The sequence below is a fragment of the Onychomys torridus genome, chromosome 5 (genome assembly GCF_903995425.1).
Source record: "Onychomys torridus chromosome 5, mOncTor1.1, whole genome shotgun sequence".
NCBI lineage: Eukaryota > Metazoa > Chordata > Mammalia > Rodentia > Cricetidae > Onychomys > Onychomys torridus.
This window is the reverse complement of record NC_050447.1, coordinates 78,507,494-78,526,224: the sequence shown is the minus strand read 5'-3', so window position 1 is coordinate 78,526,224 and position 18,731 is coordinate 78,507,494. Positions and strand designations below refer to the sequence as shown.

The window sequence follows — 18,731 nt, the reverse complement described above, 5'->3', positions numbered from 1 at the left end:
TCAGCCAATGATTGAACTAATAGATGAAATCACCATGAATATAGCTAAACTGAGACATGTAAAATACAAGCTATCAAAGGTTTAATTGTTCTATAGAAGACACTGTATAGCTGCAGTAGAATATGTATTTTCTCAAGAGTCTGTGGCATCAAGAGTCATAATATAAACCAGAATGTGTTCAAAACAGCATGTTCTATAGTCATAATGTATCCAAAGACTTGAGGAAAGAAAAGAGGAAAATCTCCAAAGACTTGGCCATTAAACAACACATCTCCAAACATGACTTGATGTAAATGTTTAAAAACAGAATTAAATGTAAGACATACCAAATATGTAATACATACATAGAGTAGTACTGAAAGGGATATAGAACTAAGAGACAAAAGAAGTCAGAAAGCAATCATCTGCCTACCCCCAAGAAATTGAAAAAAGAACAAAATAGACTCAAATCAACACACAAAAAAAGGCAAATAACAAAGATCATAGCAGAGATCATTAAAACTGAAAATGGAAAAATAACAGAAGTCAATCAACAAAGAGATGAGTTTTTCAATGAAATCAGTACAATTGATAAATCTGTACCAACACTAACACATGTATAAAGAGATGGGTTGAAACTCCAAAATGAGGATGAAATGAGATATCAAGATAAGTGCAACATTCAAGAAAACTGGACATCTGTATCACATCCTCTCATCCCAAGGCTCAGGAGTCACTGCAAAAGAGGGAGCAGACAGTGAAAGAGACAGAGGCAGTGGATGAATAAAAGGAAGCAGTGTCTTCCAGACTAGGCAACAAAGGGCCATTGTCCACATGAACTCAGTAATTGTGATAGTATACACAGATCCAGTGCAGACTGAAGCCATATAGATCTCAGCATGGAAAGGGTAGGTAGACATGAAGTCCTATCCAGAAGTGAGGAGCTGAGGTATTAGGAAAGGAAGAGTCCGTTACCTTTAAGAATATGGCCCCTGGTAAGTCAACCATGCTCCAATGGAAGGCCACACCTTTAAGAAAATATGACCAGCACAAACTGGACTTGATAGATGGAGAGAAATGGGGGGGGAGCACAAAGTTGGGTGGGTAAAGAAGGGAGAAGGGTGAATATGATCAAAACACACTGTAGAAAGTTCTTATAAAGAGCTAAGGTTTTTAAAGACAATCAGGAAAAACAACAACACACAATTTTATGTTCATAGCTTTCTCAATGCTAAGAACGGAAGCAATTGGGAGGCCAATGAAGGCAGTTTTCTGTGAACTTGAGTCCATTCCGATCTACACAGAAAGTTCCAGACCAATGAGCCAGGCCAGGGTTACACAGTGAAACATCCTTTCAAAAAAGCAAAAGAAAAGAAAACCAACATCAACAGCAAACAAGTCACCACCCACAAAACCTGAAGCAATTCCTGTGAAAAGAAAACTCCAGGTTTCAATGTTTTCACCAGAAATTTCTATCAAACATTTGTAGCTTCTCACAGTGTGTTCTGGGAAAGGAAATAGCACTTCCCAATGAGTTTATAAGATTAGTTTCCCCACGATAACAAATCTAAATACAGACAGTAACAAATACTGGTAAATGGAAATCTGTTGCATAGAAGAGGATTTATGAGTTGTGGTTAAATAAGGTTTATTTTTAGTGTGGAAGATAATTCAACTTTTACAAAACAGTTATGGTGGCTATTCTTCGTTGTCAATTTAACTACATCTGGAATTAACTAAAACCCAAGTGTCTGAGTACACCTGAGGTATTTTTTTTCCATAATTAAATCATTGGAAGTGGGAAGATCCCTTTCTCATCTGGATCTTTTGAGGAGAGAAGATCCACTTTTTATCTGGAGGGTCACACCCTCTGCTGGCATCCTATATAAAGGACATGGAAGAAGGAAGCTTACTCTCTTTGCCTGTTGGCACTAGCTCTCACTGGCAAGTCCATTTCTTCATTGGCATTAATCTACTTCTTCAGGATTCTGGCATATTCTGAAGACCAGCTGACATCCAGTCTGGATTGGTCTGGATTCTTGGACTTTCCATTGGTAGACAGCCATTGTTGGACTAGCTGGAGAACAGCCCATAAGCCATTCTAATAAATCCTCTTAAAATATGTAGTGTGTGTGTGTGTGTGTGTGTGTGTGTGTGTGTGTGTGTGTGTAACCTCTCAAAGTCTCCACTTTGTGCAATACCACATTGGTATTGCATCAAAACATAGCTTTCTAGGAATACATAATGTTCAAGTCCAAGTCAGTGCAATTAGCAGCTTTTGCTCCATGAAAGAACACGTGGAGCAGATGGAAAGACAAACTGTACACTTGAAAGAGACAATATTCTCAAATCATATATCCACTAAAAGTGTAGTATCTAGAATACATAAAGATTTCTCAAAACACAATAGTAAATCCAATTAGAAGGTAGTCAAAATACATAAACAGATATTCATTTGAAAAGATGGCCAATCTCATTAACCAGGAGGGAAAGCAGGGCTAAGACACAGGAAGATACTACTACAATCCTATTAAATAGTTTGTTTTTAAAAAGAAAGGAAAATAGCAATAATTGTAAAGTTGGCAAGAATAAAGGAAAACTCCAAAACATAAGGGAAAGTATGGCCATTTCTTAAGAACTAAACATGTAATTACACCATCCAGCAATCATACCCATGAATTTTCCACAGAGGAAAATGAACACCTACGTTCATGCACAAAAATATTCATTAACTTTACTCATAGTAGTTAAGGGCTGGAAGCAGCCCTTACACCCTTAGGCAGTTGAATGATTGAACTATGGCTCTCTATATCACATGGGACAATTGCACAAAGAACAGAAATAAACTTGTGACACAGGCAACAACTTGGATTGACCTCAAGAGGATCCTGCTAGATGGAAAGGCAGGGCCACTAGGGTAACACACACGCCCTTTGCACCATTCCATTTTTTATAATTTTTATATATTTTTTATCTTTTTGAAAAGATACAATTTAGAAATTGGGTACAAATTACAACAGTGTTTGCCGGGGTTAGAGATGATGGGGAGAGAGAGGCTGGGTGTGGTAGAGGTGGGTGTGGCTCTTAAAAGGTAACCCAGAGTCATGGGATTGTTTTGTACCATTGACTGTAGTAGAGGATATCCAAATCTGTGCATGGGATCAAATTTCATAGAAGTAAACACACACATGCAAACACACACACACAACATCTAAATAAGGTCAGAGGAGTGTGGGCCACTTGGCTAGCGTGGATTCATGCCATGTTGACATTCACTTGAGAATTAGGAAACAGATGGTCTGAGAATCAGGAGTCTCGCAGGTCAGAGAAGGGACAGTGACGCCTATATCCTCTGTGCTCACATCAAATTTCTGATAGAGATATTATACTCCCTATACTTTGCAAAATGTTTCTATTGGGGAAATTCGGTAAAACATATCAGAAGATCTCACATTTATTACAGTTACATATGAATCTCTATTTTTTTTCAAATTTATTTCAAAATGACTGTCCATTTTAAAGCACTGAGCTGACCATTGGTGAGGAAATGCCGGCAAACTGAATAACCATACAAAATCTGGTAGTTGATAAAAAGCCAAATATGTAACTACAACACAACCAATAAACTGTTTCCTAAATGGCAACCTTTCTAATATATAGTTCTAGATATTTTCTACCCAGTTGTACTTTTTCATTCATTAAAAAAATAATATTTAAAAATTTAATAATGTGTATGGGGAGTACATATGAGTACAGGTGCTCAAGGAAGCCAGAAGAAGGTGCTGAAATTTTCTGGAGCTGCAGTTGCAGGCCATTGTGAGCCACTAACTAATGTGGGTGCTGGGGACCAATAATGTGTTTGGTAACTAAACTCTTTTTTTAATTTGCATTACTAGTGTTTTGCTGTGTAAGAGTGTCAGGTCCCCTAGAACTGTAGTTACGGACAGTTGTGAGCTGCCATGTGGGTGCTGGGAATTGAACCGGGTCCAATGGAAGAGTAGTCAGCACTCTTAAACACTGAGCCTTCTCTCCAGCCCCCAGATGAAAGGAGACATGGAAATAAGAAGGAAGTATGCCAGCATCAGCACCAAGGTTGTATGGACTCTATCATCATCTATCTATCTCTACTATCATGCTGTCTCTCTGCATTCAAGACACTATGCACACCACTGCTTTCTCATACATGCGTTTAAAAGAATGCTGGATATCAAGAGTAGGCAATACTCTTGCAGAAGAGCCTAGCACACAATGATGTCAAACTCAAGCCCCAGAGGATCCAGCATCTTCTTTTGAACTCTAAGGATACCAGCATTCGTGTGTGTGTGTGTGTGTGTGTGTGTGTGTGTGTGTGTGTGTATTTGCACGCACACACATGCATATAACACACACACACACACACACACACACACACATTAAACTCTTTAAAGCCCAATTTATGGATTTCTATTCAGGGAAACAGTCCTTATGTTTTCTTTACATATATATATAATTGTTTTATTAAGGAATTTTTTATATATATATATAATTGTTTTATTAAGGAATTTTTTATTCATTTTACATGCCAACCACAGATCCCCCTCTCTTCCCTCCTCCTTCTCCTCTAGCCTCCCCTCCCAACCTACCCCCCATTCCCTCCTCCAACGAGGTAAGGCCTCCCATGGGGAGTCAGCAGAGCCTGGTACATTTAGCAGAGGCAGGTCCAAGCCCCTTCTCCCTGATTTTAGCTTTTTAATGAATACTATTCACATAAATAATTTGTTCTGTATTAAGTGAGAGAAGGGGGAAATTTCTTATTTTTTCTGAATGGTTATCCATTTATTACAATACCATTTGCAGAAAAGACGTTTTCTTTCACTGGATTTCTCATGGTGGAGCCTTTAAAAGAATCAAATGAGTGTTTTGGACTTCCTTATTCTGTCATCGAACGGCATGTCAGTCCCCACCCTAGTGCTATGCTCCCAGTTACAAGAGCTTTGCAAGGCTTCAGAGAGTGTACAGCAGCTCCCCTGGCTTTGTCCTCCTGTAAAACTCACCAGAAAAACTGCAGATGCTCCATGTTCATACAGGGTTTTAGAATCAATGTTTATGTTGCAAAGATTGGTGTTTTAGTAGACCCTACTTTATATCATCCAATTCATACATAGGGATATGTAGCTATTCATTTAGGTCTTTAATGCTTACCAACAATATGTCATTGAGTATTGAGATTTTTACCTATTGTGTTAAATTTGTTTCAAATTCTTTTGTAGTTTTGAAACTGTTGTAGATGGAATTTTTTTAGATTTTTAATTTTTAATTCTTAATATTAATATAAAAAGCACAATTGTCTGGGCTGTGGGGGTACATGCCTTTAATCCCAGCAGTTGGGAGGCAGAGGCAGGCAGATCTCTATCAGTTCAAGGCCATCCTGGGCTCCAAGAGCAAATTCCAGGACAGCCAGGGCTAAACACAGAAATCCTATCTCAAAAAAAAAAAAAAAATACAAATAAAATAAAATAAAAGCACAGTTTACTTTTCTATCAGTGTTGTATCTTGAAGCCTTGATGGATTAATTTATTAGTCACAGTCATAGTTTTGTAGATTCTTTTGGATTTTGGTATGTTAACAAAGTCTATAAGTACTTATCTTTATGCTTTTTTATTTTCCTTACAGTGTCTTATTACAATAGCTAAGACTGCCAGTATGACATTCAATAGCAGTTATGTCCTGTTCCTAGATTTATGGAAGAATAGGCCATTAGTTCATCAATAAGTATATAGCTTGTCTGTTTTCTCAGGCACGCATTTGTCAAATTTAGGAGCTTTCTTTTATTACTAGTTTCCTGAGAGTTATTATCATGAATGGCTGTTGAATATTTACAAATGTAGTCCACTGTGAAGTGATCCCGTTGTGTATAGCAGAACGAATGCTATTTCAGAATGCTAAGGAATTTTTGAAATCCTTGAAAACTGGATTGAATTTGACAATGGCTATGTTGAAGGTTATGGAGAAAACTATTTTTACACTGTTGCAATAGGGCTTAACTATAATATTAGGTTTAACTTCACAGCCACAGCTACTACTTGATATATACCTTCACAGGCATTAGTGACTGTCAGCAAGATGTTATAAGACACATTTCTAGCAAGTTCTGATAACTGCTTAAAGTGAGAAGGCTCAATATGTAATGAGATGAATGGTCACATGTGTTTCCCATCACCTTTTTTATTTCAAATAAGTTTAGTCATAATTAGAATCATTGGCATTATTTAAAATTCATATTAAGCAAATCAGTTTTATTGAAGCATGCATTAATATATTTTGATACAATTATTTTTATACCTGGAAATCAGTATTAATTTTTAAAGTAAAAGTTTGTCCTTTATATTGTTGAGATTTAGATGTTAAATTATCTTGTTTTTTTTTTAATTACAAGACTTATAATAATACAATGATGTATAAAAATATCACATCACAAGCAAACAACACATGAATCTATATAATCTATTATACATAAAAGCAGTAAATATTTTTGGTTGTGAGCCTAGCCTTTAATGGCTGAGCCATCTCTCCAGCCCAATAAGCTGGGTGGTGGTGGCACATGCCTTTAATCCCAGCACTCCGGAGGCAGAGGCAGGCAGATCTCTGTGAGTTCGAGGCCAGCCTGGTCTGGTCTACAAAGTGAGTTCCAGGAAAGGCGCGAAACTACACAGAGAAACCTTGTGTGTGTTGGGGGTGGGCGGGCGGGGAGCAGTAAATAGATGCTAATTGAAATATCCACACTTACATGTATTTCTGTTTTTATTTTAAGGGCCTTTTTCTAGGTATAAGTTTGTTTTCTAATTAGCATTCAGCATATAATCTGTTTAAGATGTTTTGTAATGATTTCTCTGTTTTAATCTTTGCAAATGATAACAGATGGTATGGCCTTGTTTTTTTACAGATCAATAGGCAGAAAGAAGACATGGAAATAAGAAGGAAGTATGCCAGCATCAGCACCAAGGTTGTATGGACTCTATCATCATCTATCTATCTCTACTGTCATGCTGTCTCTCTGCATTCAAGATACTATTCACACCACTGCTTTCTCATACATGCGTTTAAAAGAATGCTGGATATCAAGAGTAGGCAATACTCTTGCAGAAGAGCCTGGTCCCTAGCACACAATGATGTCAAACTTCAGCTCCGGGGATATCCAGCATCTTCTTCTGAACTCTGAGGACACCACACCACATACACACACACACACACACACACACACACACACACACACACACACACACACACACACTTAAATAATTCTTCAAAAAGACTCATCTGCAAGTGAAACAAGATGGGTATGTGGAAGATAGAAAATGAAGAACGTAGGGAGGGGAAGAAGAAGCTGAACCGTGGAACCAGCAAGCCATCCCTCAGAGAGGCTGCTTCCAAACCCTAGGGCCCAAGTTCCTCCTTCTTTTTTCCCCATTTTTGCTTCCTTGCCCTTTTCCCACCTCGACACAAAGCTCAGCCTGCCACCTCGTCGGTTTCACAAGGCCTGTATCTTTTACAGGTACTGCCAGGGAATGTCCAACTGTTTCTATCTTTCTTTCCTAGAACAGTGGGTTAGAGGGACATTCGATCCCAGCTGCTAATCAAGGCAGGCAAGGGTGGGCTGTGGAACTCAGAACAAGGGCAGACTCACATCCACTGAGAATGAACCTGCTCACTCTGGGATCCTTGCTCGGGGGAGGGCAAGTAGTAGAGGAGAGCTACAAATCTAAGGGATGAAATAAGAATAATTCTTGACTCTTTGGGGACAGAAAACAACCAAGGGAAGAGATTCTACTTTCTTCTCACGGCCTTCAAGTCGTCAGTCCAAGAGCGTGACGTTATCTGAAGACGGACATGTTATAAGGCCACCTTCTGCTTCCCTCAGTGTATCACCGAAGCTGAAAAAGAAGATCTCAAAGAAATATGTCGGTGCCGCCTTCGTTCCTACCTCTCCTGCTCCTGAAGCAGCTGCGGCTCCTGAAGCAGCTGCGGCTCCTGGTGCAGCTGCGGCTCCTGGTGCAGCTGCGGCTCCTGGTGCAGCTGCGGCTCCTGGTGCAGCTACTGTCCCTGTAGCTCTTCTCACCACACCTGTTGGTTCGATTGTTACCGATTTCCTTGGAAAACCTGAGAAGGAAAAGCATGTAAGAACCGTGTACATCACGGCCCTCTGGCCACGCTTCCCAGACTTCATGTGGGTTCCCAATTTGTTAGCCTTTTCCAGCTGCAGCCTCAAGCCTCCCGCTTCCTGCCAGCATCCTCCAGGACCACTGTCTAACACATCTGACTCTCATGTAGGGATAAAGGTTCTGGCAGCTAGCCAGGGGGCCTTAGTTTTCTCAGAATGATATTTCTGTTACTCACAGCTGGCTGCATTGTGTAGGTTAGTTTGTAAGCCATAGTAAATCTCTATCGAGAAGCTAGATTCTAAGTGCTTGTTAGGGCACACATCTCTAACTCCTTTCTGTATAGTACTATATTACGGTTGTCTCCCTGAAGGACATGGAAGGATCTAGTCCCCTTGGTCACACAAGTGTCTACACCTCACAGCTAGATGAAATAACACTATTGGGAACAAATATACACCAGCTGTAAACTGTTGCTCTTCTTAACCTATCACAGGTGGCTTGTGACAGTTATGGCGGCACCATCCCCTAGGCGTGGGTTCTAGACTGCTTACAAAGGAGAAAGCTAGCTGAGTGCAAGCACCTTCTCCTGCTTCCTGACTGTAGATATAGTGGGAGGGACCTCTTGTTGCTTTGAGTTCATGGCGGGCCATACCCTGGAACTAAGAGCCAAAACAAGAAGCCCTCTCTCCCCTAAGTTTCTCTTGTAAGGTTATTTAACAACAGCGACAAGTAGCAAATGGGCATGGCTTATTACTGGGTAGTGCATTCTCCAAGACTGCCCTTTGTAATGATCCTGGGGAGAACCTTCTTTGTGCTTCACTATGGGGATATTGATGGTCATTGGTGCACATGGTCTGTAGGCACTACACATTGTGCAGCCAGACAAGATTCTTTTCTGGGCTGACTTTCAAAGACCTTAGATCCAACTGGTGACTCACTGGGCCAATAGAGAGCCCTTCACATAGCGTGTCCACTTGGATGTTCAGATCTCCTAGGTTCCGAGTCTTGTTCTGCCAGGCCCCGTGTTCTTTCTCCCCTCCAGGTGGCAGAATCTGCCTATCCACAGGACACGTAAGAACAGAGCAGAATTATACAGTCGTGTGCATCTTGCTTCTGAAAAGGGATGGGAAAGAACACGGGCCTCTTAAGCCATTTAATCAGAGACATAGATCACTCCTTCCAAGTGAAGAAGAGAGAAACTGGGTGTTGCTCTTGCAGGGAGTCAGTCCACTAGGGAAGGAAGCACCAAGAGATGAGAAAAATCGTTCTCAACTGGTATAGTGTTGCTTGCCTGTGTAATCCCAGCACTCAGGAGGCAGAGGCAGGAGGATCACTACTATTGTTGATGTTTTTTCTCGTTTGTTCTTTGGGGAGCCTGCCACCCAGCTCCCTAATAAATCACAGAGACTTATTCTCATTGATGAATGTCCAGCCTTATCTTGGTTTGTTGCTAGCCAGCTTTCCTTAACACATCTGTCTTTTGCCTCTGGGCTTTTACTGTTCTATTACTTCTGTAAATCTTACTCTTACTCCATGACTTGCTGTGTAGCTGGGTGGCTGGCCCCTGGAGTCCTCCTCCTTCTCTGGCTCCCTCTTTGATCCCTCCTCCTAGATTTCTCCTTCTATGTATTCTCTCTGCCTGCCAGCCCCACCAGTCCTTTCTCCTGCCTACCTATTGGACCATCAGGTGTCTTCGACAGGCAAAGTGTCACAGCTTCACAGAGTTAAACAAATGTAGCACACCTTGAAATAATATTCTACTACACACTACAGCAGTAAGTCTGAGGCCAGCAAGGGCTACACATCAAGGCCTGCCTTAAAAACAGGAAAGCTAAAAGAATAAAAGAGATGGGGGAGAGGCAGAAAAAGAAGGAAGGAAGGAAAGATAAATGTTTCCACTGTAAAAATTAGGAGGTAGCGTCAGGTGGAAGGCTATATGAACCTCCAAGGAAGAGACTTTGCACGTGTCTGACCAGTGGCTCAGTTCTAGAAGTGACTGTTTTATAATCCAGATGTATATTTTTTCGTTTCCACCAAACAAAAACTGATCAAAGGGCTGGGAAGATGGACAACTGTCAAAGAATGCTGGTAGAACAAGCACGAGGATCTGAGTTGGAGTGCCCGGAACTCCTGTAAAAATCCAAGTGTGGCTGCTTATGCCCATACCCCTCGCCATTCCAGGGGAGACAGGCCAGCCAGCCAGCCTAGCCAAACAAGGTGTCTTGCTACACACACACACACACACACACACACACACACACACACACACTGACAATCAAAAATTAAAGCACTGATCTGAGTGGTTAGTGACACCCACCTGTGACAGGAGAAGAGAGACCAACCAGCCACCCTGGGTGACCATGATAGAAGAGCAAGGGCTTCTTGCCCGAGGATCATGGGGACAATGTTATGCCGCCTAGTTTTTCTAAAACAAGATTTTTAGGAACATCTGGAGATATAGCTCAGTGGCAGAGTACTTGCCTACCATGCACAGACCCACAGATTCCACCCCCAGCAGAAGTTTTTCCCTGAAGGCTTACATCAAAGAGACAGACTTTTAGGAGTACAGGTCTGTCTCCTCCCCTAGTGTTGTGGGGAGAGAGGAGAGACTAATCTATTGGGCCATGGAGGGAGGAGGTGTTAGGGTTTTGAGGGGTAGGCTCTGGCTGCCATTATGCCTCCCTGCTTGTATCTGTGGGAGTTTTTAACATGGCAAGGAGGGACCTTGTAGCCTCAGAAGGCTACTGACTTGTAAGCTTCACTTTGTGAATTTCCATCCCTGAAAAGTAGGTTTTGAACCATCTTTAGGTAGATTCTGGAGATTTTTTTTCATAAAATGAACTTAAGCAAATTGTTACTTAAAGGATTTATGGACATTTAGCTGAATTCAAGGGGCCCTCGTACAAGTCTTTGGCTTCCTCAGTGAGCTGGTGCTGGGCAACTTGTTCCAGAAGGTGTCAGTGGACAGTGAAGTGGGTGCCTTTCAGAAGTGTCTGGGGTCTGAGGTCCTAGATTCTGGCCATAGCGCAGCAGAGCAGCATCAACAGCCAGGCCCAGCAGCTGATCTCCCATCCTGAGGTCCCAGCAGCAGGGGGCAGCTGCACTAGCGGCCTCCCTGCCCCCCTTCATGACCCCAAGGCTGGAACTGAATCCTAGATATCTGGCTCAGAAGCTGCTGTGCCCTCAATATAGATACATGCTGAGCTTTCAACATTAAGTGAGGCAAAGACCCCACCCCCAGCACTTTCCCACTGGGAAGACACAAAAAGAGAGAGGAAAGGCAACTTAGGGTCTCTGACAAGTACAATTTCAGTTGGCTTTTCTCCTGGTATCACACTCTCTTCTGATCGGAATAACTGTTATCTAGAGGTTTCCAGAGCTTCAGGGAACATTCTGTCAAGTGGTGAGATTCTCAAGTTAATGTTTAACAATAAGCACAAATTGGACAAGAGGGAGGCATGGGGACCTAAGCTGGTCCTCACTGTCACAGTAATTGATTCAATTTCTAAATACATTTTCTGCTTTGCAGTTATTGCCATCACCTATGTTAGTCGTCATAATCCCATGGTCATCCTCCTGTGTGATTCCTTTTGCAGTGCATATTAACTCCGTCAGAGCCACTCTGCTTAGGACTGCCTTTAAATGTTTAACTCAAGAGGGTCGCTAGACCTCCTTAAATGACCTTTAAAAGGCTTTCTAATATCCACGATGTGCAAATGACCGCATGGAAAGCTGGCTGCCGGAACTTTTACAGCGGTCATTTCACTTCCTAATTAATCATACTTATTTTTGAAATGTGTGTCATTTGGTGGGAACGGTGCACATGCTGACCAGGGGAGGCACCCAGTGATAAGGGCAGTGTTTAGCCAGTCTGAAAAACCATGACACACGCATCGCCTTCAGATATCAGTTTAGAAACGATTTCATAACGTAACATTTGTATTTGCACAGGGTACTTATGTAAAGTTTATTTAGTTTTTTGATAGCTGTAAAGCAGTTCAAATACTCAGTTTTTATGTATCAAGGTTAAACTGGATTCCCAGGTTTCCCGTCCCCCTCACCCCACCCCAAGTAATTAGTTAATTAAGGTCACACCCAGTCAATGCTTCTCTGGAAGACTTCTGAGCCTCCTTTGGGGTAGCCTGGTCTATGCTGACAAGCCATATGGCATGTGCTTTGGTCTGCTCAGGGCCCTTCTGTGTGGGAAATAGGACAAGGGACAAGGCCAATCTTGTTCTCCTCACAATGCAAAGCAATTTCTATAGGCCAAATAAAAACAAAACAAAAAAACAAACAAAAAACTCCCCAAAAACAAAGGAACAAAAACTATGTAACATTTAATAATGACTAGTAAAATAGTTTTGCAATAGTTTGCAGTTAGGACTATAATCATCTTGCAAGCTAGTAATTTTTAAAATATGATTGTAACCACATTATTGTTGTCTAGCAAATTATGCTATCTCCACCATTCAACTCTTTTGTTTGGCAAAATTACGCATGAAGTTTAAAACAAACTGTGTAGGGGAAGAACGCGATGTACCTGTTCATTGTGCAGTATTTCATTTGTTTCTGCCTTGGCTGAGCCTGGTAAATCAGAGAGCAGAAGGAAGCCAGAACTTTGCTTGTTGTTGATCTGGGAATGCCAGGGAACTGGGTTATACAGAGAGGGAGATCCTGGATGTAACATGTGTGGTCCTTGCAGGCTGTCAAAGGATATTAACTCTATTTTGATAGTTATGTTGATGTAAAATAATTTCACTGATACTGATTTATTATGGTTCGAGTGTGTGCATGCATGTGTGTGCTGTGTGTGTTTATGCATTGTGTATGTGTGTATGCATGTGTGCTGTATATTTTTATGTATGTGTGTGCATGTGTTCTCTGTGTGTGTGTGAACTGTGTCTGTGTGTGCATATTGTATGTTTATGCATGTGTGTATGTGTGTGTGCATGTGAACTGTATATTTTTATGCATGTGTGCTGTGTATGTATGTGCGGGTGTGTGTGTGTGTGTGTGTGTGTGTGTGTGTGTGTGTGTGTGTGTTGCAATGCTCATGTGAAGATCAGAGGATAACTTAGGGAAACTGGTTCTTACCTTCCACCTTGTGAGGTAAGGCCTTTTTGAACTACCCCAGGCAAGCTGACTCAGGAGCTACCAAGAGGTTCTCCTATCTCAACCTCCCTCTTGTTTCAGCAGTGCCGAGGGTACAGATATACACCTCCACATATGGTTCTGGGGATTGAACTCAGGTTTTCAGGCTTGTGCAGAAGGTATATTTACCTAGCCATCTCTCTGACTTTAATTTTATATCTTTGTTTCTTTAAGATTAATAACTTTGCTGTGTGGAAATGACTGCAGATCGCACATTACAATGACTTGCTTTGCTTTAAAGACAAAGTTTACTTATACAGCTAAAACAAATTCTCTTTGGTTTCTGCTCTCAGAGACCCAAACTGAAAACCTGAAAAATTTCCTATTTATAATTAAACTAAGAGTGCTGATGCATGGTTACACTCCAAGCATTCTGGGGGCTGAAACAGAGGACCCATGAGTTTGAAGCCAGCCTGGGTTGCATAGTGAGACTGCCTCATAAACAAATCCAGTAATCAGTTAATTAATTAAATAAAATTCAACCTAAAGGTAGTTTTTGTCTTCCATATAATTTTATTTTGGGTACTTTGATGATGATTTAAACACATATTTTCAATATTCTTGGAACTAGAAATTGCTAGTGAAAATAGCATTTAGTATTTCCTAAACTTTAAAAAATATTTAAAAGTTATGTGAAGGACTTTATACAGTTTTTAAAAGGTTTTACATTTATTTATCTGGGGTGGGGTCGTGTACATGCCAAAGCACACATGTGAGAGTCAGTTCTTCCCCTCTACCTTGTGGGCCCCAGAATGTGAGTTGTCCTTTAGACTTAGTGGCCAAGTGTCCTTACCCACAGAACCAACTTGCCTGCCAGGATTTTCACTTGTTTAGTTGAGAGAAAATGTAAATTTTGTGATGTTCACAATATTTTAGTCTAAGTTAAAAACTGGAGACTTGCCGTTTTTCTCAGGGTAAGAAATAGCCAAATTGGAGATCTGAGTAGGTCCTCCCCACATGTGATGTGTCATCCTTAGTGTCTTGGTCCCCCAGAGCAGACATTTTACCCTCACTATGCAAGGTGGCTTTGCTCCCCATTCTTGGGCTTCAACCCTGGCTGACTCACCAGCGAGCTAACCCCAGGACTCTGACAGGAGCCCCGCCTTGGTTCTTTCCCACAGATGCTGAATCATTTACCACAGCTTTGCTCATCCACAGTGCCATTATTGCTGGGACCAATGCTGCTGTTTGGTATTGCCTGCTGTCCCAGAGTGGCATCATTATCCATGCTTGCAAGGACCACACCAGAGGTGGGCGCTGGATGTGGACTGTGCTGGCTCCCTGCTTGGGTCCAGCTCTAACAGCCTACCATTTCTTCAGCTGTGACTTCTTGCACTCCAGTGCTCCAGGCTTTCATTTTCTTTTCAAATCCCAAGATTTGGTCTAGAGAGTTAAGATACATCTTTTTTTTTCTCTTTAGTAATTAAAGTTTTCTCTATTTCATATGCCTTTTGTTTTCTTCTCCTTAATGTAATCTGCTTATTCATCAGGCAAATGTACAGTGTAATTCCAGCACTCTAGAGGCTGAAGCAAGAGGGTCACAGGCTGTGAGGCCAGTTTATACTAGACAATATCATCTCTAAACAAAACAGTTTTTATAGGAGACAAAAAACTGAAATTATGAAAGGGAAGTTGTTTATTCCTCCATTATTGCATTTTACTTCCAACTTTCATTCCCAAACAACTTCAGGTAGCCAGTAATATTCCACTAAATTGATTTGATGCTAGGCAATTCCATTGTCTTTATTAGTTTTGTTAGCCTATGCAGTGTAAATAAGGACCAGAGGCTGATTTGCTGTTGATGATACAGGGTCTCACCATGTAGTTGAGGCTAGTATTGACCTCAAAATCCTCCTGCCTTAGTCTCCTGGGTGCTAAGATTGCAGATGTGTACCACTATGCCTAGCAAAAAGAAGCATTTTATTTAAGCTTAAAAAAACCTTTTTAAAATGAGGGCTGGAGGGATAGCTCAGCAGTTAAAAGAATGCTTGCTACTCCTGCAGAGAGTCTGAGTTAGATCTGAGTTAGGTTCCCAGCACCCACATTAGGGGGATCACAACTGTCTGTAACTACAGCTCCAGGAGAACCTGCACACACACACACACACACACACACACACACACACACACACACACACCACAGGGGGTGGGAGTAAATACCTTTAAAAACTTTTTACAAGTGCTTGCAACCCCACTTTACTAATCTTATAAAGGAATCATTTCTCTGTTGATAATATGTATTTATCCATACATAAATACATATATCTTTCAAGTCATTGAATGAACTGGAGCCACGTTTATGTACATATGTATGCATATATGTGTGTGTATATATGCATATAAATACACATATATACATATATATGCATACATATATAATGTATAGTTAATATATTATTTATAGTATATAATTGATGTAGTTATATTATAACTATATTTATACTATACTATAATAGCTATTATACTATATTATAATAATTAACTATATAACAATAGTTAATATAAATTATATATACACATAATATGTATAATATATAGCTAATATTATATATTATGTATACATTATATGTGTGTATGACCATACCTCAATCAATAACTCAGTCACAGCAGCAACTACCATGAATATTATAAACAACAATAACTCCATGACTGAATCCATGCACTAAACATTTTTAGAATCATTGAGCAGGAACCAGAACCTGAGTGTTCTGTTCTATTCATCTACATTTTGCCTCAGAGCTTTTTACCTTTCCTTCATTCTGCATGTCCTGCTTTCCTGCTTCCTTCATGTCTGGCTGGCTGGCTGGCCCCTGGCATCTCCCTGGCATGTCTTTTTTTTCCCCTTCCCAAGCCTAAATTCTTCCTCCTACTTACGGTCACTGCCCAGAAGTCCCACCTATCCCTCCTCTCGCTATTGGCCATTCAGCTTTCTGTTAGATCAATCAGGTGCCTTAGATAAACAAGGTAAAAGAGCAACACATCTTTACATAATTAAACATATACAACACATCTTTACATAGTTAAGCGAATGCGACACATCTTTGCAAAGTTAAACAAATATTCCACAACACTTTGGGGGGGGGCAATTACGTACACTGTCATATCATCTACAAATAATGATACTTTGACTTCTTCCTTTCCAATTTGTATCCCCCTGATCTCCTTCAGTTATCTTGTTGCTCTAGCTATAACTTTTAAGTACTATATTGAATAGGTATGGAGAGAGTGGACAATCTTGTCTTACTCCTGATTTTAGTGGAATTTCTTTGAGTTTCTCTCCATTTAATCTGATGTGGACATTAGGCTTGTTGTGTATTGCTTTTATTGTGTTTAGGTATGTTCCTTGTATCCCTGATCTCTCCAAGACTTTTATCATGTATTTTGTCAAAGGCTTTTTCACTATCTAAAGAGATGATCATGTGGGTTTTTTTTCAGTTTGTTTATATGATGGATTACATTGATAGATTTTTGTATGTTGAACCATCTCTGCATCTCTGGGATTAAGCTATTTGGTCATGGTGGATGATCTTTTTGATTTTTCTTGGATTTTGTTTGTTAGTATTTTATTGAGTGTTTTTACATCAATGTTCATGAGTGAAATTAGTCTATAATTCTCTTTCTTTGTTGAATGTTTGTGTGGTTTGTGTATCAGAGTGACTGTGGCCTCATAGAAAGAATTTGACACTGTTCCTTCTGTTTTTATTTTGTGAAATAATTTGAGGAATATTGGTATTAGCTGTTCTTGGAAAGTCTGGTACAATTCTGTGTTAAAACTATCTGGCCCTGGGCTTTTTTTGGTTGCCAGACTTTTAATTACTGCTTCTATTTCCTTAGGGGTTATCAGTCTATTTAAATTGTTTATCTGATCTTGATTTAACTTTGGCAAGTGGTATCTATCAAGAAATTTGTCCATTTCTTTCCAATTTTCCAATTTTGTGGAGTACAAGTTTTTGAAGTAGGACCTAACGATTCTTTGGATTTCCTCAATGTCTGTTGTTATTTCCCCCTTTTCATTTCTGATTTTGTTGATTTGGGTATTTTCCCTCTGCCTTTTAGTTAGTTTAGCTAAGGGTTTAATCTATTTTGTTGATTTTCTCAAAGAACCAATTCTTTGTTGCTTCTTTATATTGTCCTCTTTGTTTCTATTGTATTGATTTCAGCCCTCAGTTTAATTATTTCCTGCCATCTTCTCCTCAGTGTGTCTGCTTTGTTTTGTCCTAAAGCTTTCAGGAGTGCTGTTAAGTGACTGGTATGAGATATCTCCGAGTTCTTCATGAAGGCACTTAGAGCTATAAACTGTCCTCTTAGCACTGCTTTCAATGTGTCCCATAAGTTTGCGTATGTTGTGCCTTCATTTTCATTAAATTCTAGTAATTTTTTAACTTCTTTATTTCTTCCTTGACCCACTGGTAACTCAGTAGAGAGCTGTTCAGTTTCCATAAGTTTGTGGACTTTCTATTGTTTCTGTTGTTGTTGAAATCCAGCTTTAATTCTTGGTGGTCTAATAAGATAGAGGGGGTTATTTCAATTTTTTTATCTGTTGAGACTTGCTTTGTGGCTGAGTATATGGTCAATCTTGGAGAAGGTTCCATCTGGTGCTGAGAAGAAGGTATATCCCTTTGTGTTTGGGTGAAATATTTTGTAGATATCTGTTAGATCCATTTGAGTCATAACATCTTTTAGTTCCATTATTTCTTTGTTAAGTTTCTGTCTATATGACCTGTCCATTGATGAGAGTTTGCTATTGAAGTCTCCCACTATTAATGTGTAGGGTTCAGTGTATGATTTAAGCTTTAGTAATTTTTCTTTTAGAAATGTGGGTGCCCTTAGATTTGGGGCATAGATATTCAGAATTGAGACATCATCTTGGTGAATTTTTCCTTTGATGAATATGAAATGTCCTTCTCCATCTCTTTTGATTAATTTTGGTTGGAAGTCTATTTTTTTAGGTATTGGGGATAGCTATACCAGCTTGCTTCTTAGGTCCATTTGATTAGAAAATCTCTGTTTACTCTGAGGTAATGTCTATCTTTGGTGTTGAAGTGTGTTTCTTAGTATGTAGCAGAATGATGGATCCTGTCTTTGTATCCATTCCATTATCCTGTGTATTTTTATTGGCAAATTGAGTCCATTGATGTTGATGGATATTAATGACCAAAGGTTGTTATTTCCTATTATTTTGGTGGTGGTGGTGATTTGTGTGTGTGTGTGTGTGTGTGTGTGTGTGTGTGTGTGTGTCTGTGTGTGTCTGTGTGTGTGTGTGTGTGTTTGTGTGTGTCTGTGTGTGTGTCTGTGTGTGTGTCTGTGTGTGTCTGTGTCTCTGTGTGTGTCTGTGTCTGTGTGTGTCTTCCTTTGTTTTGGGTTTTGCTGTGAGATTATCTATTGCCTGTGTTTTTGTGGGTGCAGTTAGCTTCTTGCGGTTGGAGTTTCCCTTTTAGTACCATTTGTAGGGCTGGATTTATGT

At 40.1% G+C, this 18,731-nt stretch overlaps 1 protein-coding gene across 1 annotated transcript in view; it reads left to right on the top strand.

The window, feature by feature from the left end:
* Positions 1–18,731, top strand: part of C5H10orf67 (chromosome 5 C10orf67 homolog) — a 112,040-nt gene that overhangs the window by 47,307 nt on the left and 46,002 nt on the right. Inside the window, exons 9-10 of the mRNA XM_036188878.1 lie at positions 6,902–6,964; positions 7,761–8,282. Of these exons, the coding sequence (XP_036044771.1) occupies positions 6,902–6,964; positions 7,761–8,282 (585 nt within the window). The remainder of the gene's footprint in view (positions 1–6,901; positions 6,965–7,760; positions 8,283–18,731) is intronic.